Source organism: Colletes gigas, unplaced genomic scaffold (assembly GCF_013123115.1).
Source record: "Colletes gigas isolate AHSC1104 unplaced genomic scaffold, ASM1312311v1 Colletes_gigas_Sc00023, whole genome shotgun sequence".
NCBI lineage: Eukaryota > Metazoa > Arthropoda > Insecta > Hymenoptera > Colletidae > Colletes > Colletes gigas.
Window position 1 is genome coordinate 501,154 of NW_025106652.1, and position 25,395 is coordinate 526,548.

Here is a 25,395-nt window from a genome sequence, read left to right on the forward strand (position 1 = left end):
AGCATCTCATGACGCTCAAACAATATTCTTTATTTATTGTTTGTCCATCTGGAAAAAATTCCGAATGAACAACACCATGATAATCAAAGAAAACAGTGAGCATGACCTTGATTTTCGAGCGACTTTGACACGGTTTTTTAGGGTTTAATTCATTTTCTAAGCGATATTCCGAAGATTGTTGACCTGTTTGCATATCGTACACATAAACCCACGTTTCGTCACCGGTTATGATGCGTTTCATGAAGGTAAAGTCACTAGAAGCTCGTGAAATCATGTCTTCAGCAACTTGTTTTCGATGTTCTTTTTGCAGAAAATTTAGCTCCTTCGGAACAAATTTTGCAGCGATGCGTCTCATGCCCAAAACTTCAGTTAAAATGTTGTGCACGGACATGTGAGACATTTCCACTTCATGAGCCACCTCTCTAACACTCAGACGACGATTATCGATGACCATTTTTTTTATCTTTTCGATGTTTTCGTCAGCCGAAACCATTGACGGTCGGCCGGCACACGGCAAATCTTGCACTTCTTCTCGGCCCTCTTTAAATGCCTTGTACCTGTTACATATCATTCATGTATGGGACCGAAACGTTTGGTAGCTTGGGCGTTGGCCTGATGATCTAGCGCACAACCCCTCCGGACGGGGTTGACTCATGCCGTATGTGAGCACCCGGCCCAATTTTCATTGCCTTATATGGTAATACGCCATCATTGTACAGAATAATTTTGAGTATACATATAAGGGCCGCGTTTTCTCACTCGAGGAGTTCAGTTTTTCTAAAACTCTCGACACAACGTTATTTTGACACTCGAAGCAAGATCGGGCTATAATCCCCATCAAGCAATGTATCTACCTTAGCGGTTTTTTTTAGTATTCATTAGACTAATCGAGAAGTAGCTCCCGCGAACGCACCGCGTAAAAGTCGACATAGAACTTTCGCCGTCAAGGCAGCCTAGCAATAGTACTAGTTCTGTTAATTGACCATTGTACTTGAGCATCGACTAGAATATATTCAAGTAGTTATCCTCATTTGCATTATTCACTTAATACAACCCTGAACACTATTAACAGGAAGACTAGGGGTATCTCACGAACCCGGTACACCTTTACCGCTCGAGGTGTACCATTACGACAGAACAAGATCCTAAAACATCCTAAAAACCTACGTGGCTCCCAGGGTATAGAACCCCTGGTTCGTCCGGAACTCCTTTCTCTTTCCTAACCATACCTAAAACCACCGGTCGAGTACTGCCCACGACCGAATCCAGGATCTCGCGCTCGCGCTCGTAACATACCATTCGTATGTTTGCGTTTTTGATAGACACCACTTAACATAGGCTTTCTGTAACATTTTTAACGCTTCGGCACAAGAAATTTCGTTAGAAACGCAAAATTGAAGGCAAATTCTTTGCTCGACAGTTCTTTCCATCGCAAAAATCGCAGAGCACACTTGAGATCCATTGGTGTAAATAACTGCCGTAAACATACTAGTTGTCATATTGCGATCAAATTTAGCGTAACAACTGAATACAATGTTGCCTACTTACCACAAAAATTTGTTTCAATACATGCACTGCGGGATTTGAAAGTGAGAAATTCCGAGAACTTATTTTACACAATGTATACCATTATTTCGCAACAATAACGTTCTGATAAAGATTCGAACATCTTTTTTTGAAGTAACGAACGTTCTAAAAAAGGAAGAAACATCGAAGAAATAAAGAAAGATTTTAATAAAATTGGTTACCTCGTGTATTTTCATCTTATGTATAAAATTCTCGTAGAAATACATTCTCGAGACGAAGCAGCTTGCGTTAACCGAGAAAATTGTATAGGATTCCCGCGTGGGACTGCTAGCTCTATAAATACAAATTAAACGATGAATGCGTATATATAAATTAACAAGTTTCTTCTAGAGAAGGTAAAATTAAAATTTACGCGACGAAGGGATAAAACGCATCAGAGTTGATTTCTTATTTCCCGATTGCTTAAAAATACGAACGAGTACACATCCGCAGTGAAAGTGATATTCATCTTCAAGGTATAAAAAAAAAAAATTATAGAACAACCATCCCCTAATCGACGAGTCGCTGAACAGGGCGTGTATTTGAAAAAAATTTGGAAGAAGGATAAAAGAATCTGGTGTTGGAGATTTATTTATTTGCGGATAGAACTGGTTAAAATGGATAGCGGAACTTTTCTGTGTTATTTGAAGAAAAATAAATAACTTTTAGAAGCAAGTTAAAAACGGTAAGATATTTCGAAGTGAATTAAACATTGTCGTGGATCACAGGTCTCTCTAAACGAATCTTTTCTGCTTAAACAAAATTTGAAACACGAAATGAATAAAAATTCTTCCGCGTACTTAACGAAGGGCTAAACAAATACAAAGAATCTGGACTGTTTTTTTTCTTTTAAATAGAAAATAAATTAAGTGTATCGGTTTTTCATTGATCGAGACCGCCCTCGAAACAACGCCTCGTCCAGGTATGGCCGAAATTCGAGAATTAAAGTAAGTACAATATTAACAGTGCCATAAATAAACTATTCTACACCATCGTGAGTCGCCCCCTTGCTGGGAGTCTTCTCCGACTGTCTACAGAGTCTTAAAAAATCCCTCCCTGAACTGACAAGATTCCTTTCTGTTGGTCATTACATTCTGCAGAATCAATTATCAGTATTCCCTTATTAGTATCATCATTGTCATTAGTATTCTTTAAAGAACCACCGTTGACGAGTCTCTTGCTTTGGTTGCTTTGGTTTGTTCGTTTCGAAGTCCAGCTTCGCTTTTCGACATTGTCCTCCAGCGGATTTAGAATTTACAATTCTAATCTGAATCGTTTTCGATTGGAGACTGAAACTGAGTCCTTCGAAAAATAGACTCAGAATACTAATTAATTCCTTTTTCACTTCTTCGATATTCTTTCGATATAAAAGCGAATAATATTGAACTATCTACCGCCCCAATAAGTGTTATTCTAGTCAATGGAGATTCCACTTCGTTGTATCCATTTAAGACGATAAAGAAGAAACAATAACAGTCGAAGTTCGAACGCGTTCCAAACGATAGATCAGTGGATGAATCTTTCAAAATCTCCATTCGCGAGGTCCAAGATTAAAGTTTCTCTCACTGGTTGGCGGAGTACTGGTTCAGATTTCTCTTAGTTTCGAACTTATTCGTAATTTAAGTTTAACGTGCTGTTAAATAGTGGAATAAAATTAAGAATGTTTCTCCATTTGAAAATTAAAATGTCTAAACTTTTCCCAACAGACAACCTCAAGAAGTAGAATACTTTTGGCAGAGACGAGCAAAATTTCTTCTATCTCTGGTCGCTCGAAGTTGAATTTAAGTTCCTCGACGCCATTGCTCGCTTCACTCGGGACGCATGCTGCTTTCCACCTGCGATTTTTCGTCGCTCAGCTCCAAACCGAAGTTTGTGATCCCCTGGACGTTATTTGCGGGTGTTTTCGCCTTGAGACGGAACAGAGAAGCGATCGGAGGACTCAGCAGATCCGGATCGAGATCTGCCGGTTTCTGGAAGCCTGTGGCAAAGCTGATCACGACACCGACCAGCAGCGTCAGGATACAACCGATTGCGCTGTACCATAGATAACTGATCTGCAAATTGATCGAAATGATGAAAATTTATCTGAAAGTATCCTGTGTTTTAAAATTCGTCCTCGAGAGAAGTAAGAAGAAAACGACGAGTATTATACAGGAGACAAATTTTAATGGGGGATGCTAGAGGGCAAAATAAGACGAAAATCAAGAATACCAATTTGTTAATTGGGGCTTCGTTAAAAAGTTATTAACGTTTAAAGTTCCGCCTGTAGAACGTATCGACAGCTTTACAGTTTTTTGAGCGAAAACCACTAGCAGCTGTTCGCAAGTTGCCGTTCCACAGGCGGAGCTTTAAACGTTAATAACTTTTTAACGAAGCCTCGATCAACAAATTGGTATTCTTGATTTTCGTCTTATTTTGCCCTCTAGAATCTCCCATTAAAATTTTTCGCCGAGGTGGTCGAATACCCTGCATAGAGAGGGTTGTCCTTACCTTGTATATCGAAGAGATTTCATCATCTTCCTCGACCAAATGATCGGTCGTTAGATTCGTGGTGTTTGCTATGCAGGGACAAGCATCGATCGACAGAGGTTTGCTGTCTGAGTGAACACGTCCGCCGAAAACAGCAACCTGAGTGCCTATTCCGATCCATATAACGATTATCAAACTCACGATGGCGCCTGAAATTGCTCCCTTAGCGTTCGCCCACGGCACAAACATCCCCAGAGAGAACAGTCCCAGTGTGACTCCACCGACCATGCCATTAAACGATAACGCAACCTGGAACATTGATTTCGATTGTCCCTGAAGTGATAATCCCAACGCGTTGACATCACGATAATACACATCCATTCAACGGTACGGTAGATCCTTCGTTATTCGTACTAATATTAACCGAGATCGGTGCAAAAATTCGACGCTAATTACTGATTGGTTTTTCGCAACAGAAAACGAAAAAAGAAACGTCAGAGGATTTAGGATACCTGGAGAACGCTGCCAAGACGCTCCACAACGAAGACTAAAGCGAAGCTAAGACCGCCGAAGAAAATGCTGATCCTCCTGGCGTATACGGCGCCTTTTGCATCTGGCAATTTTATCCTGAACAGCCCTTGAAGAATGTCCTCGCAGGTGATCGCGGCCAGCGAGTTCAAGGCGCTCGCCACGGTTCTGAAAAGTTTCGCAAGTTTCTGTACCGTTCTTACTTATTTTGGTGTATTAAACACTAGAATTACCAAACTGATCGAAACAATTGTAAATTCTAACAAAAATTCTTACAAATTTACCGCGGTTTTCTATAAGAGAATGAATAAATAGTTATTTCCATTGCATTGTACATTTTTTCAAATATCTATCGTTTTAATTTCTTCGGTAGAAATAAAGACACCATAATTGTTGGTAGCTCTGGTGTTAATGGTCGCTGGGGAAACGTACCCCAAAGAGGCAGCAAAGATTCCAGCGACGAAGAATCCGGGCATGCCTTTGAGACTGCCCAAATAGTTCATCACGTACAGTGGCAGAAGTTGATCTCGGCTGCTTATGTAACCAGCCAACAGAGGATCACAGTCTTTGTAAGTGCTGTAGAGCACCATACCGGTCAAGAAGTTCACGGTGTATATGATGATCATGCCGATAGCAGACACCCATAACGCCCTGGAACGATATGTTTATGATAGATATTATATGATAGATATGGTATATTTACATAGGACAGTATGAGATTTGTAAATGTTGCGATAAAAGGTTGTAATGAATAGAAATCTTGGAAAAATTTCCACGAGGGACTCACGTTCTGGCTTGGCCAATGGTCTCGACGCTGAGGTATTTTTGGATGGACGCCTGATTGCTGCAGAACATGGTGGTCCAGTAGACAGTCCCGCCGATCACCACGCTCCAGAAGCTGTGCTTGGTCGTAAAACTGGGATCCATGTTGAAGAACTGCATCCTACCAGTCTTTTCATTCGCGTTCCACACTTGGGCAAGACCGCCCTCCCAGGTCATGCCGTAACCGAGGATAAGAAACAGGGAACCTAGGAGCACCGCCCCTTGGAACGTGTCCGTCATTATGACGGCTGACATTCCACCCTGAAACGAACAAAGAAGAAAACTAGAATCTTGTCATGATCATGATGATTATTTTAGGAAGTTGATTCTTTATATCATAGTGTGAGATCCTGTAAAGGAGATGGAAGAGGAAAGGCGGTACAAAGGATTCTATTTCTATAGAACTTGAAAGCTTTTGGGAGTCAAAGTAAATTCTAGATCAAACAAAAATTAGATTGTTCCACAAGTCTCGCGGTTGCGGTACCGGATACATATTATGGCGAACGAAAAGAATGGTACGAACCTGTGAGGCGTAGAAAATACAGACTACGTAGACTAGAGTGACGGCTATATAAGTATTGAGACCCGTGACTGCAAGAAGACAAGGTAAACAAGGTGAATCGAGACAAGCTTATGATCGATACCAGCCATATTTCGTTCGACTTACCATGACTTAGAGCTAACGCTGGCGCGTAAACGGCCACGGACGTGTAAAGAATCATTTGTAACATGTACAGTCCGCTGGCGAGCAGTCTGCAGCGTCGATCGAACCGATAATCCAGATATTCGTAACTGGAGGTCAGCCTTAGTTTCATGTAAACCGGCAGGTACAGGAGCGAGGTAATCGGTACGACCAGGATGAACGTCACGCAGCTCATCCAAAATTGCGTTCCCTTTATTTTATGGAGAAGAAATAGATTTACGTTAGTAAAGTTAGTTAGTTAGTCAGTATTCAAGATAAGGAAGAATGTAAAATGTAAGAATAAGGGCATTTTTGTCTTTCATTCTGAGTCGAGTCCATTTTTGTTTCGGCAACCAGTGCGTATCATAAGTCGCGTACCTGTTCGTACATCTCCGCAGGATTCCCAAGAAGTTCGATGGCCGTGATGAAACTGGCGCCCAGGGACATCGCCATGGGGAACGTTCCAATGTTCGAACCGCCCAACAGGAACTCGTTGCTGGTCTCCTCCTTCTTGGAGAAGAAACCGTAGAATGTGCCGATCAGGGACGAGATTAACAGCATCCCCGTGAACACCACGTAGTCGGCCCAGGAGAAGTAGTGCAGCAGAACCGGATGCTCGTCCGTGCATATCCTGTCGGCATCCTCGGGCGGCTGTTGGTCCGCCGAGCAGACGGCCAGGAAGAAGAACAGCGCGAGCAAACGCGACCACATCTTTCAGGGGCTGGAACGAAATCGTACATTTATCATGATCGTTTTCAAGTACAGTGAAACCTCGCTTAACGAGCACCTCGCATAACAAGTAATTCGCATAACGAGCAATATAAATTGTAAAAAAATGACTCGCTTAACGAGCGACGTTTCACATAATGAGTGACGTGGATAGGGGAATCCTCGAATTGTGCGATGGAACTTTTCGTGCCATTGCTACATCAGTCTGTTTAGAACTTGTTGCGCTAGCATCTTACAATTAGTGTTCCATGTGATCACACATTTTTCCAAACTTGTGTTCAGACATTATTTGTGATTTTTTTGTGCAAATATTAATAACCCTTGTAAAAATTGTAAACCGTTGGCTGACCAGCTGCCATGCACACGTGGCAGTAGGTCAAAGGCGACCGCGAGCCGCCAAAAGAGTTTATGTTACGCCGCGCGGACGCGACGCCGTGCTTTGGAGAAATGCCGATTCGCCGGCGATGACCAAATGTTCGGACGATCGAGAATCAGTCTCGTCCAGGGCATCATCGAGGAAAGACGAATAAAGCCGACATTATTCCCAAACGTTGCTGTTGAGCGCGGAAAGCGGACACTCTGCTTCAAGCACCGCGCCCAACAAAAAAAAACGCAACAAAGCGAGATATATGCCAGGGAAAAACTCTTCGATACTCGGCACTTCGAGCATCTACATCTGCGTGCCAACATTCAGCCCTGGCATAAATCTCCAAATTCGACGAAGCAACCACTTAAGACAGAGCCATTGTCGCTAGGCGCAGCTAGCGGTACCTAGACGTACGGCCAATGGTTTATGACGGGGCCTGGGTTTCGTCGGCAGCGTGCAGGTCGAAACTCCGGCATCTGCAGGCCAGCCCAGACCTCCGCATAAAAACACTGGCTCTATTTTTCGCTAAGTATTACAAGGATCAGGAGAGCAACAAATTCAGCGACATCGTCTCGAAATTTCCACACTCCCACGCGACACGCACCCCCTTCCAAGGGCATCGCGTAAGGGCGATTTGGAAGGGAGGAGACGGCATGGGAGTTTAAAAAAAGGCCAAGCGAGGCAAAAATCTTCACTTCGTTCTGAGACTTCATTCTGAAACATCAGCCTAACAACGACCATTAAACTCTAACTTCTTACGCCTACGATACAGGCATCGTCGATCATTCGCATCTTTTGTAAATAGAAGTCGCGTGCAGTATTAATAAACCTAAATAACCAACCAAAGCTACATCCTCGTTATTCCTCCATCCGAGTTATTAGTTTACTTCGGAGCCACGCGAGCCCGACGTTGAGTGGCGAATTTACTTGACGGATTCCGCGCGCCGCAACAGTTGCACTTTACCACGAATCCCGGCCATCCCCTTACAAAATGTCCCCGAAGAAAAAGCCGCAAGAGAGCACCTTGTATAAGAGACTAAAAATAACCTTCAAAATAAAACGTGAAATCATTGAAAAACGAAAACGAGGTGTGAGCGTGGCTGATTTAGCACGCACATACAATCGGTCTACATCAACCATTTGCACCATTCTCAAGAACAAGGACAAGATTATGGAGGTAGATGCTTCAAAGGGAGTGACAAGAATATCTACGCAAAGGTTACGTAGTCTCGACGATGTTGAAAGGTTGCTGCTCATATGGATAAACGAAAAGCAATTGCAAGGCGACACAATTAACGAAAGCATAATTTGTGAGAAGGCGAAAGTGATTTTCGCCGACCTCGTTAAGAAGACGCCAGGATCATCAACAGCCGGAGAAGAAGTACAATTTAAGGCAAGTCGTGGGTGGTTTGAGAAATTTAAGAGAAGAACAGGTATCCACAGCGTTGTAAGGCACGGCGAAGCAGCAAGCTCCGACACAAAGGCAGCAGAGAACTTCATCGCCGACTTCAAGAAGCTCGTAGATTCTGAGGGTTATCTGCCGCAACAAGTTTTTAATTGTGACGAGACGGGTCTCTTCTGGAAAAAGATGCCGAAGCGAACATATATGTATAACAGCAGAAGAGAATGCATTGCCCGGGCACAAGCCAATGAAAGACCGCCTCACGCTGCTATTTTGTGCCAATGCAAGCGGTGATTTGAAAATTAAACCGCTACTTATATACCATTCAGAAACTCCACGAGCATTCAAGAAATGTAAAGTTCAGAGGAGCAAGCTAAATGTGATGTGGAGATCCAACAAGAAGGCTTGGGTGACACGCGACATTTTTACTGATTGGATTAATGAAGTGTTTGGTCCTTCTGTGAAAAAATATTTGCTTGAGATGAATCTTCCACTCCATGTCTTGCTTGTTATGGACAACGCACCTGCTCATCCTCCAAGCCTACAAAATGATCTCCTTGAAGAATACAATTTCATCAAGATCCAGTTTCTGCCTCCCAACACAACTCCGTTACTCCAGCCAATGGACCAGCAGGTTATTTCTAATTTTAAGAAGCTCTATACAAAAGCACTCTTTGAGCGTTGTTTTGAGGTGACTGAAGGGACCAATTTCACTCTTACAGAGTTTTGGAAATATCACTTCCACATTGTTGCCTGCCTCAAGATGATCGAAAAGGCGTGGGAAGGAATTACCAAGAGAACTCTCACTTCTGCTTGGAAGAAGCTTTGGCCAGAGAGCGTTGTCGAATGTGACGTTGTGGGGTTTGAGACCGTTGTAGTATCTGAGGACCCTGTAGTCAATGAGATTGTGTCTCTGTCCAATATGTTGAGGCTGGAGGTGGATCACAACTATATCGATGAGCTTATAGAAGAGCACAGTCAAGAGCTGACCACTGAAGAGCTTATGGAGTTGCATTGTGCTTCACAGCAAGAAGGTGTGGAGGAGGAGGAGGTAACATCAAAGCAACAATCTTCTGGTGAAATAAGAGAAATGCTAAAAGCATGGGAAAGTGTTGCTTCGTACATTGAGAAGCATCACCCTAATAAGACAGTGGCTATGCGCGCTACAAATATATTCAATGATAATGCGGTGTCACATTTTTATCAAATTTTGAAGGGTCGGCAAAAACAAATGTCTCTAGACAGCTTTCTAGTAAAAAGAAATTAGGTATGTTACTAAGAAAAGATGACGATGAATCACGCTTATTAACCATTTATATGTATTTTTCTTTGAATAAATATTATACATAACGTTTTTTTGAGTACTTTTTTGAAAATTTCAAATTTGGAGTATTTTTTTCGGCATAGAACGCATTATCGTATTTTACATCAATTTATATGGTAAAAATTGTTTCGCTTAACGAGTGTTTCGCGTTACGAGTAAGACTCCGGAACGAATTATGCTCGTTATGCGAGGTTCCACTGTATTAGGTCGATGCATATAAAATGTTGGACCTCACGAAGAATAATGGAAACGATTTTCATCTGTTTAAGTTCCTATTATCAAGGAGAACCACCAGAGTTGATAAAATTGATGTTATAGTTCCCAGGAGTACGATAGATAAAATAAGTGTTAAAGGAGTACCGTTTAATCCAGTCTTTGTTCTCGCCGGTTACACAATCGTACGAAGAAGTTTAGCCATGTTTCTATTATACGTTTGTCCAACAATACTGACTTTGTCTTCCTAGGTTTCTTCGAGTCAGATTTTATTGGAATAACATACAACGAATGAAACTAATGCCATAGTAATTTACACACGATCGATAGGTTGAATTTTTGTTCATTGTGAAATTCTAATTTCTGTTCAGCGAATAGCAAAGAATTGTTTATCTTTTTTTCGTTGTTCGCGGTTTGTGTCTGAATAGATTTTGAAAATAGAAGTAGATAGGATCGATGATAGATCACACGATCCCTGTGCACTTGACATTCCCGTGTTCTCGAGTCTCATTCATCGACACTCTGTCGAAGGACGGATCTAGGATCACGTGAAAGCCACGCGAACACATCCGCGCGATCCAGATTGATCTCTATTGCCTGTCGACGTAACCGGAGACTTCTCGATTTTCTTTTTGGTTTTGGTCTCACCTTACTCTTGCTTGGCTTTTCAATTCATACATGAATTAACATCGAAATCGCAAATAACTAGAACACAGTTTCTATCGTTTACGTTCTTTTTCTTTTTATACGACAAAAATTGAAGAATTTCCAAATCGAAATAACCGTGAAATACACTCGACTCTCTTTTTACGCGATTTTAAATTGCTTTTTGTATAGTTTGCATCCATTACAACGAGATTGATATATTTCTATTGATCAGTACTTGCACTATGTGAGAAAAGGGTCAGGTATAAATTGTGTTATTTTATATAGAATAAGTTTGCGTAATTGCATTTTAGAAATAACACCGAAATAAGATAGCATCTTATTGGATATAATAAGAACGCGTTTCGAATGACGTTATTTCAAATGCGCCCAGGTTTAATTAGAACCATTGTCACAGTTAATTGATCTAGTCTGGGAACACCCAACAGATGCATAATCTCGCCGATTGTGTCTCCCTTACATAAGCAAAGTGTAACGAACTGCGTTCCGTCTTGTTCGGTTCGTGCGATACGGTTATTGAGCGCCTCGTGCCTCGCCATTGGGCGCGTAATTGTTTAGAAAGATTTGCACCGTCGTTGCGACTATTAAAACGGACATTTGATCGTCGTTAAGGAATCTGGTTGTTTCTGGATGAAACCAGTTATCCCGATGGCGAATCCAGCTCGCACGAAACGAAGAGCAGCATTTTTTAGAGAAGAAGAAAGCAATCTCTTCTCTTCCTTCTTACTCTTCCCGTTAAACTTCTGGACTAAATTTCTCAACTGTTCAGCAATTAGGACTCAGAACATCTGGAATTCTTTTTCAAACTTTCTGCATTGTTTCGGCTGCTTCTGCTACTAATTTCTTTTTTCAAAAGACTCGAATTTCTTCGTTTATTTCTTCTTTTCCCTATTTTTGGAAGTTTCAAATCCAGCTCGTACGAAACGAAAATTTTTCAACATTAAAAGAGGAAGTAGTTTCGATAATATCCGAAGGGGAAAGAAGAAATGTGACGTCGAACTTCAACTTCGTTTTCTACGCGCAACAATTAGAGTTTGAAGAAACACGAGACAAGCTGCGACCGGCATTAAAATTTGTAAACATTTTTGTTACGATGATCATTATCGACGTCGCGCGGATCGATGATGCTCAATCATCTAGTCGTTTCTGGACGAAACCGGTTTCGTTAAATCGAAACATATTTCATGCTAGAACGAACGGGAAAAATGTCTTCGTGAAATCCTTGTTTTCTTGTTAAACCTATGAGGAAGTAAATTAATCGAGAAGAAATTCTACGTTAAAGACAAAGTACACGGTCCAATCTTACGATTTTCTAGTTACTCTAATGTAATAAAACGAACGATAATGAACATTGTTTGCTACCTTTCAGGCTTCGATAATTAATCCATTCGAAACTGCTGGAATATCGACGCCAGGAAACAACAGATTTAACATAGAACAGCGGACAGATGCTGTGCTCGGCAGGATTTCAATGCCAACACAAAGCTCGGTTACAATTATGATTTGTTTGAAGCCTGACAAGCGGAAACGCAGGAACTACATCATGTAATTGGAATTGGAACCAGAGATCCGTGAAAAAAAATCGCCTATTATGGGACACCGTGATGAAGTAATATCGAGTTATTTATTTGTTTCATTGTCTCCGGCCTTTGTTGATAAAATATGGATCGACTGTTACGGGATAATGCTCTTTTTCAATGGAAACGTCGCAAAAAATAGCTGAAATCTCTGACGTTTTTTACAAAAGAAAATAACAATGAAAAAAATGCATGTACAAAAATCATCAAGATCAGGAATGAAATTTAAATTCGAGCAGATCAACTAATTTTGGAAGGAACATTCTGGTTTCCATACATAGGGATTGATCTTTGTAGCCAAGAAAAAAATGTTTATAGTATAGTTTGTGGTGAATGAAGGATCTCTTTCACAGTGCTCTTACCTTTTGAGTTTCGAGTTCGCAGTCCAACGGTCCTAGGTCGAAAGAAGAGAAGAAGAGATCTTCGATCGGGGTGTTCTACTATTGATCCAGCGTGGCCGGCAGAAACGTGCGAAACTGCAGCTGAATGATCTTGCTGGTTTTCCTGACGTAACGCATGTATGCTCGGATTTCTCAGTACCTCGAATCGAAGAACTTTGGGGAACCGTCGAGAGAGTAACGATTAATTAATTAGGAGGAGGTTTCACGCTTCTCGTTTGGAACTGAGGCCGGACGAATTAAGCGGAGAACGATTTCAGACTGTCGTTTTAATTGTGACATGTGCCCATTTATACGAAGCATCCCCTTCCAGGCTCCGTGTTTCTTCCATTCCGCGGACTTATGGAAACAACAACAACAATTACGACGTGCACGGTGTGCCTATTGCGTGGGCACGAGTCATACGATGACACCTTATGCTTCCAAGAAAGTGCATCACGGGGTGGAAACAGGTTACACCAAATTATACAGATGTTTCGATGGTGACTATCGAAAAGACTTATAAAATGGTAAATGAAGAGACAACCTGATTAGAAGTATAAAAGTTAAATTTAGTCATTGTGAATAATTTGAAAAACTCTGGATCAGTGGGAGAGACTCGTATTAAATAGTAACCGATGAGACAATCCAGCTAGAGATATAGAAATTAAATTGAAAATTCGATGGATACTTGAGTTAAGGGGTAGAACCACTGTAAAACCATGAAATAAAGTGTTTTTCTGCGATATGAATGGAAAAGTGAAAGGATAATATTATTCAAGAATGTTATTAACCATGTCGTTAAGTGTTAAAAAAAAATATTTATTCAAAAATAGTGCAAAATGACGACGCTGGAGCCATTCTAGCGAGGCGTGTTTTGAATTTGAGACAGACTGCGGCACGCAGTGTAACTGACGCAGTGTATCTGGAAAAAAGCAAAACATTTTCTCTTAATCTACACAAGTATAGCTAGAGAAATACGTAGGGGATCTTCGATAAGTTAATTTTAACGTTATTTATTGACAAATGATTGACCCATTTTTTGTACAAAATTGAACTTTCTACTTCAAATGCTCGTCAATCACACAAAAATTAATGTTTCAAAAATCCCCTACGCATTTCTCTAGCTATACTCATGTAGATTAACAGAAAATTTGTTGTTTTTTTTTAGATACAAATTACACTGCGTGCCGCAGAGCACCTCAAATTCAAAACACGCCTCGCGAGAATAGCTTCAGCGTCGTCATTTTGCATTATTTTTGAATAAATATTCTTTTTTGTAACACATAACGACATGGTTAATAACATTTTTGAATATTATTATCCTCTTACTTTTCTATCCAACAAAAAAAATAAAAAAATCGCAGAAAAACGCTTTATTTCAGGTTTTTACACTAGTCTTACCCCTTAAGATTGGAAATTGCTTCAGAATGAGGTCCTCGAAAAAATAAAGTCCTTGTTTTATCGAAGGGACACCTGTAGAACTATGTCTGTAAAACACAGTTATCTGAAGGAACTTAACAATTCTAAAATTTCATAGTTCTATTGAAGAGATGACTGTGGAACAGTGGTTGTGGAGATATACCGGTCAGAAGGTTAAACATCTTTAAAAGTGATTCAGTTCAGTGGAAGTTGAATTAAAAATTGAGACTATAATACCATTAGAAGTTATTAAAGAATTCATGGTTCCACTGAAGTTGAGTAATCAGGAGAAAAATAGTTTTCTAACAATCTATTAATATTTCTATTCGAAGTAGTTAAGATTGTACAATATTTTCTAAAGCAACCTAATATAGAGGAAAAAATCTTAAATTAACAATGAAGAGGCTTGATAATATTGTTAAATGAAGAAGAAAACCCATGGGTGAGAATAAAATTCCAAATCAGCGTTGAATCGTTATTCCTTGGCAGAACGAAGCACCACGAAACTTACATTATTTATTCCAACCATATTTGCCGAACTTGAACGCTAAGCAGTTGCTGGAAATGACCGACACCAAGAACAGCTTCAAGACTGAGCGTAGAACCGCACCAGCAATACTTGCTACGATAAGGATGGCTCTAATCGACAGTGGCTGCAACTCCATCAGTCGAAAAATCGACTCTTGTATTGGAGTGCGTATGAAATTCATGAACACGGTCGGTTAAATCAGGATTCAACCAGTTACAGCTTACAGGGTTGCAAGCAAAGTGTGATTATCACTTGTTTCCTTAAAGTCCTATCTCTCTGTGGCCCCATTTAACCCCACGACAATGGCCGCCGAGCAGACGTCGACTTGGAGTACCCGGAATAATTTATATTTCCATTTATATTTATTCAGCTAGAACGTATCCGTTTAGGAGGTCTTCCACAAAATTTTATTCATCATCCGAGAATACATACAAATATTTTCAGTCCAAAATAATAAAAATTGTAAAAATTATCTAATAATATGTCCAGGCTCTCTCAAATAACGAGTCTGGATGGTCGACATTTTTATGAGATATCAAACCATATCACTTACTTCTACTGCAGATTTGAGATAGAATCTTAATATTCAGGAATGAGTTTGAGAAATATCTATTAGTATTTCTAAGTATCATCCCCTAGCGTGAATCACTGATTCTTTTTGTACTGCTTAATTGATGATATAACGGTTCTAACCGGTTGTAACTATCATCTGTCTCGTGGGGTTTTCACGATGAATCGAAGGTGATGCTTCGGTTACGATTTTATTGCAGTTCTTGGACCTAAAGTGGCCACATGCATTACCGTGAAGACATGTATGTGTACCATCACATTTTGCATAATTAAACAGTAGCTCATTGAGATTATAAAGACGAACGTTTACTTATATTTGCAATCAGCGTTTGGAGTTCAACGAAAATAATTACAGAAATAGTTTAATTGTTGAGTATGTGTATATTCGTGAAATGGAATTCTTGACCCTCAGATTTTGTAACTAATCAGCGATTCATATCGATGAATTTACAGCTTCAAAACGTTTCGGTTAACGTGTTACATAATGTCTGTGTTGTTTCACAGTGCAAATTATAAACAGTTTTATAGCGGATCGTTTACATTTCATTTCATTTGTAAAGTTAGAGATGTTCTGGAGGTGAAGCGAAGGTAAATTAGATTATTTATGACACAACGCGATTCACTGGCATTCCTTGCCCCCGCTCATTATGCTAATTTTGCCAGGAACGCCATAACTCGTGCACGATTGAGCCGATTCGCACTGTTCCTTAGATAAATGGATAAACACGACTAAACGAAACGCGTAATGGATAAATTTCTACAGAAGAATTTTAAAAACACTTTTAAAAATGTTCAAACATCGATTAGAAAATTATCTTAGCCCAGAATCAAGGCTTGAACTGAGACTATTGAAGTACGAGGTGTGTAAATTAAGTAATGAGACTGAATGAGACTTTTTTTTAAATTGTTTTTATTCGAATAGAATTACAATTCAATATTGTCTCCCTCAAAATAACTTCCTTGGGAAGGCACACAGCGCTGGAAACGATTCTTCCAATCCTCATAGCAGTGCTGGAACACGGATACTGGTATAGCCTTCAGCTGGTCGGTTACAGCCGCTTCGATGAATTCGAGTGCCCCAAAATAACGTCCCTCGAGGTGATTCTTCAATCTCGGGAAGAAGAAAAAATCACAAGGACTCAAGTCAGGCGAATAAAGAGACTGAGGAGCCACGGGAATGTTTTTACTGGCCAAAAACTCATTTACTGAAATTGCTGTGTGACAAGGCGCATTGCCGTGAATACAACACCCAGTTGTTCTTGGTGTTTCGCCTCACACGCATAACCCTTTTTCGAAGTTTTTCTAGAAACTCTCGGTAAAAGTGTTGATTGACCGTTTGGTCTTGAGGCACAAATAGTTTTGTGGACGATTCCCTGGCTACCGAAAAAGCAAATCAGCATAACTTTTGACTCATTTTTAGGACGCACTAGAAAGAACAGTTTTACGAAAACAATTGGTACGTTCAACCAAATGACTCTAGCGGGTACAAACTTGTATCGAAGGCGTATCACACGTTCACCTACCGTCCCTCCAAGTACCGCGTCCCAAATGTTGACAGATCGAACGTTACGTTGCCAGTCTCATTACTTAATTTATACACCTCGTACATGCCACTCTAAATCAATTTAAAAAAAAAAAACAAATTTTCTTACCGTTTTCCTTGGGAGAAATTTCTTTTGCAAAGAACAGAAAACTACCACTTCGACTTAGCACTCGAGCACCTCACAAACCTCATGCGTTGATCGTACAGAATCACCTTTTCATTATTTGAACAAACTGTGCCACTACACAAACGAATTCCCTTCCAATTTCTGCCTATCTTTATCCTAACTGTCCAGTCGATTGTAAAACTAAGTAATCAAACAGTTAGCGCGTTTCCCATTCCTCAATCACATTAAATTTACGAACTATTGCGGAACCGAGGCAGAGAAACCGTTTACTTCGAAGTTTGAAATACACCTAAGCGTACAAGTACATGATCCTGTATCGTAAAAGGTCGACAACAGGAACACAGGAAGCGGTGGAGTCCCAGGGAAATAAACAGAATTCAGGAAAAGTAAATACATCGTATAGATTGGTCAAGGTTTATACAACATCACACAGACTTCTGTAATTGGTCAGAAATTTTATCTATACAGGGTGCTCGGCCACCCCTGAGAAAAATTTTAATGGGAGATTCTAGAGGCCAAAATAAGACGAAAATCAAGAATACTAATGTGTTGATGAAGGCTTCGTTAAAAAGTTATTAACGTTTAAAGTTCCGCCCGTACTGAATTTTTTTTCTAAAAAGTGGGTAGGATTTCGGGGGTAGGTCTATTCACCAAAAATTATTGTAATTGACCCCCGCAACCGAAAATAATTTTTCCAGAATGATTTGAAATTTTTTAATTTTGTCCAAAAATTTGTCCACCTTCCTGAATTTTTTTCTAGAAAGTGTGACGTATTTCGAAGGTATATGTATTCACCATAAATGATTGTAATTGACCCCCGCAACTGAAAATAATTTTTCCAGAACGATTTGAAATTTCTTTTTCGCCGAAAAATTTAGGCACCCTTGTCGATTTTTCTTAAAAATTTATTTATCATTTTTAATAAATTTGTTTGGCACTCTACAGAAAAGTTGTCTAATACTTTTTTGTAGGTATCTGAGCACTACTTCAGAAAAAATTTCATTGAAATATATTCACTATTGTAGGAGTTATGGCCGTTTAAAAATTTGACCAGTTTTAGGGGGTTTTTCTCACTTTACGGTGCCAAGGAACAATTTGTTCAATATTGTTAGAATTTCTACATATTCCCCACTAAAAGACGCGTTGTTTGCATTTTGAAAAATTAAAATCCTCCAGTCCGTTCAAGAGTTATGACATTTTCAGGAAAGCATTTCTGGCCGCGCATTAGATTTTCGGTAAAGAATTTTTTTCTCGAAAGTGCATAGGAATTCGGGGGTATGTCTATTCACCAAAAATGCTTGTAATTGACCCCTATAACTAAATATAATTTTTTTAGTATAATTTGAAATTTGTTAAGTTCGTCTAAAAATTTCAGTACCCACTCAAATTTTTTTCTCGAAAGTGGGTAGGATTTCCGGGGTATGTGTATTCACCAAAAATAATTATAATTGAGCCCCGTAACCAAAAATAATTTTTCCAGAACGATTTGAAATTTTTTAACTTTTTAATGAAATCTCAGTCAAGAAGTTAATATTCTTGATTTTCGTCTTATTTTGGCATCTAGAATCTCACATTAAAATTTGTCTAGGGGATGGCCGAACACCCTGTATATTATAATGAATTATTGGATCTTTAATGATATACCATATGAAAACTGGTCATTTACAAAGTTTTGAGGTACCTTATTATTAACATAGTACTCTGTGAGCGTCACGCGTTGCATGAATGCTCTTTTACTACCAATGAATTCGTGTGGTGCTATACTTTCTTCGTGGCCAATAGAGACTACCTAAAAAAATTGAAAGGAACTCGTTGAACCATGAAATTAATTTACCATAAAAGGTTCGCACTGAAACATTTTTTAATTGATCCAGTGAAACGGTCAAAGGGAAACTGTGTCTTCAAGGGGCCAATGGCTGCTCAAGATATTCGACACCTCGTTCTAGATTATGAAACATCAACTAGATTTCTTGATGGATTAATTGGCAGTTGGCAGAAGCAACGTGAAAAAACGTCGGACGGAGTTTCGCTGTTAAAATAATTAAAAAGAGCCCATATCGCCTGATCGAAGCGCAGACCAACAGACAAATTGAAACTGGTTTCAACTAGCCGACGGTAGTTTTATCTGAACTGGTCGGTCACTTCAGAAGCACCTTGGATCGTTCTTCTTTCCCAACAAACGCTTCGCAAAGACTTCTCAAAGTTACTCTCCTCTTTTACATACAATGGACAGGCCTATCGACCTTTTTTTTATTTTCTTTTTCTGTTGTAGCATTGCGTATCGGAGTCCCTGAATATTCACAAGTATCTTTACTGTTACCGTAAAATTCAAATGGGACAACAAATAAAGAATCGAGTGACGTAAAAGAATCAATTATTCTGTAAATACATAAACAAAATTGCAGAGTAAAATATTTCGTAATTTCTTCAAAAAGGTATCACAAGTATTTGGTTATGCATATTGTTTGCAGATCCCTCTTTTTCTTCTTTAAATGGGAAACACAGATTAAAATTAGGCACAGCTATAATTACATTTTATCTAGTTCTATCGTCCTAATCGACCCGAATCATTCTACCATTTACAACCATGAATTCTTTTCTCTTAATTGCTTTGCGCTTAATTGTAATTACTTGATTCATTATCAAGATGAATACAAGCTAGAAACGTAGAAGCACTTTTATTACTTCTTTCACATGCAACACACTTATACGCACGGTATCTTATTTCTGAACAATCGAACGCGTTAACAAGGTACAAGATACAAATAAATTAAATTTTGATATCAAGTGCTTTTAATACTATGTTTAAATACATATGTATATATACTTAGAACGAAAACACATATTCGTCGCAACGTACTCCTGCAATCGTCACGAAGCAAAATACACGAATCGTCATTTTTCTGCGTAGAAAAAATATTCGCCAGAATCGTAAAAGTTTGAATGAATATTGTACATAATATCATATAATAACTGAAAAATATATTACAAATAAAAAATAACTTTTTTTGACCCGGTTAAAAGCTAGATATGCATATGTATCACAAAATCTTTTTTTTTTAGAAACATTATCTTTTTCTTTAAATAGAATTTCATATTTTTCTTATCTATATGAAACGGCGCTCTATCCCTTTCTTCCTTACTTAAATAAAATTAATATCCTGTCCAGTGAAAACTTTGTTATCGATATAATCTTGATATAATAATTTTGAAAAATACCACTCATTCAGTGCGTAACGTTTTAAAAATCATAACAGAATTCTAATGAGAAATACTGATAAATGATTAAATTAGGTCATAGTTGTAGATTTTTCCATAGAACAATTCAAATTCATCTGTTCTGCGAATCTATAATTAAATACAATTCGTTGAATAGTTTGTTGAATATATGGAAACAGGACAATAATTTAGTATAAAAGTGTTGTAAGTATCACGCTCAAAGAAGTAACATCGCATACAAACATGACCACCGAGTGGCAACATTTGGCTAAATTTCATTTAAAAATAGAAAATATACAAAAATGGCAGTTTAGGAACAATACGTGGAAGACATTTGGCTAGCAACTAAACCTCTAAACGTTCGCTAAGTAATAAACGACTAACACAATCGAGTTGAAAGTATCGATACTCAATTTTTCGATATCCGTTTACCTAGTTCTGCGACAATGGTAAGTAAAATGACACGCATCGGTGTTAAAAGTGACACATTTAAATAAAATTAAAACTCAGGAAAAACGACTTAGCTAAAATTTACAATAACAAAAGGTTATTTTCCATGTTTACAAAATCGAGGCTACAATTAATAACGAAAAAATTTTAATTAAATTAATCTCTTATTATTTTTTTAAACTTACCACTTTTCCCATAAAAGAATCAACGCGACAGTTTCCCTTTTAGGCCCAACGATTAACGAAATAATTGAATGTATACTTTCCTCAATTTTAAATACGGAATATATACTTTCCTCAATTTTAAGTACGGAATGTATACTTTCCTCAATTTTAAGTACGGAATGTCTAATGTCTAAAATAAAATGCTATTCAATAAATACTATGCATTGTACTATACTTTCGTAGTTGAGGTTCCATCCCTGTTTTCTAGATTACTAGACTTATTAATAGAGAAAATGTACTTCTTGTGGGTGGAGGTATCCCTTGGTGTTTCACACTCATTTATTTCTGAACTTTGCTTGTGTCTACGGCGTATACGGTTTCCTATTATAGGAAAAAATAGGTTGGGATCCAGCTCAACCTTTTGCTTTTTAAATAATAGCTTTAAGCAGTAACTGAGCGTCAGCCCCACAACGAACGTTAGCACAAAACCAAGTGGGCCGTACCACATGTATGAGATCCGGTACAAGTAAAAGTAAGACGAGTCACCTGTACTCCTAAAATAGAAGAAAAGGATTAATTCTGTTTTACCGAATATCTATACGCATTATTTCTACTTACTGTGCAAATTGTGTAATCTGTTGTGAAGTAGAAGTAGAAAAAGTCACGTTTCCATCACAACCATCAGGTAATGGCAAAATTGGCGGACTTGGTCTGGGTTGTCCAAAAGCTATCCAAAACAATAACACTAAAGACGCGGTGGTACTTGTTACGGATCCGATTTCCGTTGCCGATTCGGTAAGCATGCCAAGAGTGAAAAGGCCCAAAAGCGGGCCACCCACTATGCCAAATATTGTCAAGCTGACCTTTGATGATAAAAAGAATAAAATTCAGTTAATCCTAGATCGAAGTTGTCTTCGACGTTTTTTATATAACCATTTGTCACCTGTAAAATGCCGCCCAACAGTTGTGCTAAAAACGCCAAGGCAATGGAAATAACGCCAAACACTAATGCAAGCAATTTAGCTATGACTAATGACGTTGTAGCAGAGAATTCGCTACCGCGACATTTTTTATAGGCAGGTTTCATATAATCTTCTAACGTTACCGCTGCTAAAGAATTTAAAGCTGCGGAAATAGTGCTGAGCCCGGCACTAAAAATACCTAAGCAAAAAACGTAAAAAAAGTATAAATATGTAAAAATCGTTCAATCAAAAGCGTTCTCGCATTAATACGTGGGCTCGACATTACAAAATAAAATTATTGTAATAGAAAATAATTAGAAATTCTACCTGCTATGAAGAGACCGGGCAAACCAGGTTTGTCGGACATGGTATCCATAACATATAATGGCATCAACATATCGGATGACGATATCCGTTTCGTACTAATAGGATCGCATTTGTAATATTTACTGTATATTGCCAACCCTGAGAAACACGTAGTCATTGAAAGTAACGTTAAAATCGGCCACGACAGCCAGAGCGCCATTTGTGCTGCTTTTACGTCTCTAAAATTATTATAAACGTTAATAATGTCATACTCGATGAATTTTCTTGTTACGTACGTTGTAATACGTACTTCACAGTCAGCATACGTTGTACTTGAACTTGATTCACACCATACAATGATAAAAACGTACATAAGCCTCCGATGGTAAGCGACCACCAAGTATGTCGCACTGTAGGATCTACAGAAATACTGTAAAAATATTTCTTCATTATTTAATTAAAATAGAGATTGCTTAACACGTTCGCTATTACATGTCGATCAGTGCAATTAAAAGCTACATTGAATAAGATTACTACAAATATAGCGTTGTTTGCGTTAGACGATTTTCTAATTGAACGATGGTAGTGAATGCGTTAATTACGTTCTTTGATTGCAAACTGAAGTACCTGTTAAATTCAATTCTATGACCAGCTTCCGCTATTCGCCAAATTTCTCCTAATCCTCCAGCTTCCTTAGCAGCTGTAGCGATTATAATAAAGACGGCAACGAACATAAGTAATCCTTGAAATACGTCCGTTATTAGGACAGCTTTAATGCCCCCTATACTTGAGTACAGGGTACAAACTAAACCAATAATAATAATACTGCCAGTTTTAGAAATTCCTGTTGTAGCTTCCAATGCTAAAGCAGGTGCATAAAGTACAACACCAGAATACAAAAGTAACTGAATCCAATAAACGAAACTAGCCACCATCCTAGCTCTTATTCCAAAGCGCTTCTCTAAATACTGAAAGAATAATAAAATAATAAAAACTTCTAAGGGTGTAACTTATTGTGCGTACCATAACTTATGATAAATTCTTTCTCTTTATTTATCACACTAACCTCGTAAGCGCTTGTTGCTTGAAGTTTAAAAAATACTGGTAAAAATCCATAACATACAAGAGGCGTTCCTATGAGGTACGACAGATTAATCACAACAAATTGTGTTCCATAAACATAGTTTTCAGCAGAAACGCCTAATAATGTGATAGCAGACATAAAAGACACTACAAGAGCTATTGATACAGGTATAACACTCATTGATTTGCTAGCACTGAAATATTCCTGTTGAAAATACAATTTCAATATTATTATAATTTAATAATTAATCAGTTTCTACATAAACTCGTGAAATAAATACCTCCGTAGTTTTTTGACGTCCACCACTAAAGCGATAGTAAATACCGATCCCTATGCTTATGACCAGTGTAGCTGCTATGACCAGGTAATCCTCCCATTGTAACATACCTGTTTCTGCCATGCTGTTGTCCTATTGCTGTTGTCCAAAACAAAAGTGATTTCTTTATTAGAAATCCAAATAAACACTTCATACAATGAATGGATAAATGAATTTTAAACCTTCTGTTTAAATCTATAACAGAAAATGAAATGTTCTATTGGAAAGAATGAAGTGTGTTCTAATGAAAAGATTGTATACCACTTTAATCTGTATTAATCTTTACACGTAATAGTCTCCCTTACTATACTACGTATCTTTATGGTGCATATTAAGCAATCTTTGATAACGTTGTTAGCCAAGAATGAGATTTACAACGTTTGCATGAAAAATTCAGCAACAATTTTATTACATTTAGACTCAATGGCTATTGATTGTGTCTAAAAAGTCTATTTCAATGATTAAAAGTTGATCCAAGGAAACACGAGCATTATCTACATCTTGTACAATGGAGCCAATCAATTCTAATTGCTGATAAACTAAATTAAGAAAGATAATAAATATTGCAAAGGTCAAAGCAATTTAAAAAGAACAGATGTTTCTTTGGAAGAAAATTGGGGCTATTATGTATTAAATATATACGATTTCGTCAGATTCTATTAGACTCTTTTACGATATAATAATTTATTATCGTCTCACGGTCATAATTCCCGCGGAATGACAATGCGACACTATCAATTACATCCATTGCGGTTATATTGTTAATATTTCTTATCAGTTAAAAGTTCAATAATTCCACATAATCGCCTGACTATATCATGTCATCCAAAATTTGTAGTTTACGGTAATTATAATGACGTGTATTTATTTACTATGATCATGAATTCATTACAATAATTTATCACAAATATCACTTGATGATAGTAACCATCGAAATACGTTACGTGGTCATTGTATGGTAATGAGCATGTGATAACTTACCGAAACGAGTGTCGCGAATTTTCCAATGTCTTCGCCGATGCGACTGACAAAAGCGTTTCACCGCAGTTCTTAGTCTGTTTCTAATCATTAATATAGCTTCGTTCGTATCCTCGCACACGCACAAAGTTTTTGTGTATTCAAGAAATGTTTAGCAAACTTGAACTCAGTAATAAGTAGGGGCAGAAGATTGCAGTCAATCGCGGTTACTTAAAGCCCCTTTCTGGCCATGAAACACATGGCTCTCCGTATTCTCCCAGTGAGAAATTCAAGCATCGGTTTTTTTTGCCACGCATACATATCATCAATAAAAAAAAACAGTAGATTCATAAAAACAGAAATGTATAGAACCAGCACATTCAGAATCTTAACAAAAATCTTAATACACAACTTATAAGGTAGTCGTAAGAAAAAGAAGAAAAACGTATTTAGTGATAGCTTGTATTCAACAAACGTGCTTGTATGTGCACAGATAGTCGTTCAGTGGCCTTGAATGCTTAAAAACTTTTACCTTTGTTCAGAGATGCCATACGGAGCCCCGGGTGCACCGGGGACACCTCATTCCACTTTCTCACACTATGTTAGATCACGCGTACGTGAGCTCGTAGAGTTTCGGAGAGTTGACGAAGGCAAACTGACACATGCCTTCTTTCTCGATTCTCCGAAGCTGCCCGAAGTAATTTCAAACCGTCTCGTGGGAGACGAGAGAGAAAGGCTCACATTTGCCTTCTCGTAACGTACATAGCAACATTGTGACGCTCTTTCAGAAAAATTTCAGTTTTTCGGCGAAAAATTTTAAAAAAAATTTTAGCAGCCCTCCCCTCTTTCTCTGTCTTCTGGTAGCCGCCAGAATCTCTGGCTAGCGACTTCTCAACCCCCCAACCGATAGGTTTTGCTCCGGTGCGTGTTGACTGTTAGGCTGGTCCGTACTCGAATGACCCATTTAGAAGTCGGTCAAAGAGTGTATATGTATACTATATGGGAAAAAGTTGTTCAAAATGTT

The 25,395-nt window shown here is 38.5% G+C and overlaps 4 protein-coding genes across 5 annotated transcripts; 2 read left to right on the forward strand and 2 right to left on the reverse strand.

Annotated features, from left to right (window-relative positions):
- Window positions 1-1,750: 1,750 nt before the first annotated feature.
- Window positions 1,751-17,138, reverse strand: LOC122401284 (sodium-coupled monocarboxylate transporter 1-like). 2 transcript variants are annotated; one of them, XM_043403338.1, is made up of 9 exons: window positions 16,896-17,138; window positions 6,446-6,788; window positions 6,053-6,278; window positions 5,909-5,976; window positions 5,351-5,646; window positions 4,996-5,214; window positions 4,548-4,731; window positions 4,057-4,344; window positions 1,751-3,620 (listed from the first exon to the last, which is right to left on the reverse strand). In XM_043403338.1, the coding sequence occupies exons 2-9, from the start codon at window positions 6,776-6,778 to the stop codon at window positions 3,375-3,377; spliced, it is 1,860 nt and encodes a 619-aa protein (XP_043259273.1). In that variant the 5' UTR covers window positions 6,779-6,788; window positions 16,896-17,138; the 3' UTR covers window positions 1,751-3,374. The 2 variants fall into 2 exon arrangements, with proteins under 2 accessions (XP_043259273.1, XP_043259272.1); XM_043403337.1 differs by lacking the exon at window positions 16,896-17,138 and adding an exon at window positions 12,708-12,992.
- LOC122401295 (tigger transposable element-derived protein 1-like) lies at window positions 8,155-8,859 on the forward strand. The gene has a single exon (XM_043403360.1). It carries the CDS (start codon window positions 8,155-8,157, stop codon window positions 8,857-8,859), a length of 705 nt encoding a protein of 234 aa, XP_043259295.1.
- Window positions 8,948-9,832, forward strand: LOC122401296 (tigger transposable element-derived protein 1-like). The gene has a single exon (XM_043403361.1). It carries the CDS (start codon window positions 8,948-8,950, stop codon window positions 9,830-9,832), a length of 885 nt encoding a protein of 294 aa, XP_043259296.1.
- A 2,704-nt stretch (window positions 17,139-19,842) lies between the features above and the next one.
- Window positions 19,843-24,889, reverse strand: LOC122401285 (putative sodium-dependent multivitamin transporter). Its single transcript, XM_043403339.1, has 9 exons — window positions 24,396-24,889; window positions 23,379-23,513; window positions 23,081-23,302; window positions 22,642-22,982; window positions 22,325-22,444; window positions 22,036-22,253; window positions 21,690-21,907; window positions 21,365-21,609; window positions 19,843-21,300 (listed from the first exon to the last, which is right to left on the reverse strand). The coding sequence occupies exons 2-9, from the start codon at window positions 23,496-23,498 to the stop codon at window positions 20,976-20,978; spliced, it is 1,809 nt and encodes a 602-aa protein (XP_043259274.1). The 5' UTR covers window positions 23,499-23,513; window positions 24,396-24,889; the 3' UTR covers window positions 19,843-20,975.
- Between the last annotated feature and the right edge of the window lie 506 nt (window positions 24,890-25,395).

Bases quoted from the DNA above. Each gene is read 5' to 3' on its own strand.
- LOC122401284 (XM_043403338.1), bottom strand. From the start codon at position 6,778: ATGTGGTCGCGTTTGCTCGCGCTGTTCTTCTTCCTGGCCGTCTGCTCG. The intron at 5,215-5,350 runs GTGAGTCCCTCG...ATATCGTTCCAG, and splicing joins ACCATTGGCCAAGCCAGAAC to GGCGTTATGGGTGTCTGCTA. The intron at 4,732-4,995 runs GTACGTTTCCCC...GAAACTTTTCAG, and splicing joins ATCTTTGCTGCCTCTTTGGG to AACCGTGGCGAGCGCCTTGA.
- LOC122401295 (XM_043403360.1), top strand. From the start codon at position 8,155: ATGTCCCCGAAGAAAAAGCCGCAAGAGAGCACCTTGTATAAGAGACTA.
- LOC122401296 (XM_043403361.1), top strand. From the start codon at position 8,948: ATGTGGAGATCCAACAAGAAGGCTTGGGTGACACGCGACATTTTTACT.
- LOC122401285 (XM_043403339.1), bottom strand. From the start codon at position 23,498: ATGGCAGAAACAGGTATGTTACAATGGGAGGATTACCTGGTCATAGCA. The intron at 22,983-23,080 runs GTTAGTGTGATA...TTATTCTTTCAG, and splicing joins AAGCAACAAGCGCTTACGAG to TATTTAGAGAAGCGCTTTGG. The intron at 21,610-21,689 runs GTGACAAATGGT...TTATCATCAAAG, and splicing joins TGTTGGGCGGCATTTTACAG to GTCAGCTTGACAATATTTGG.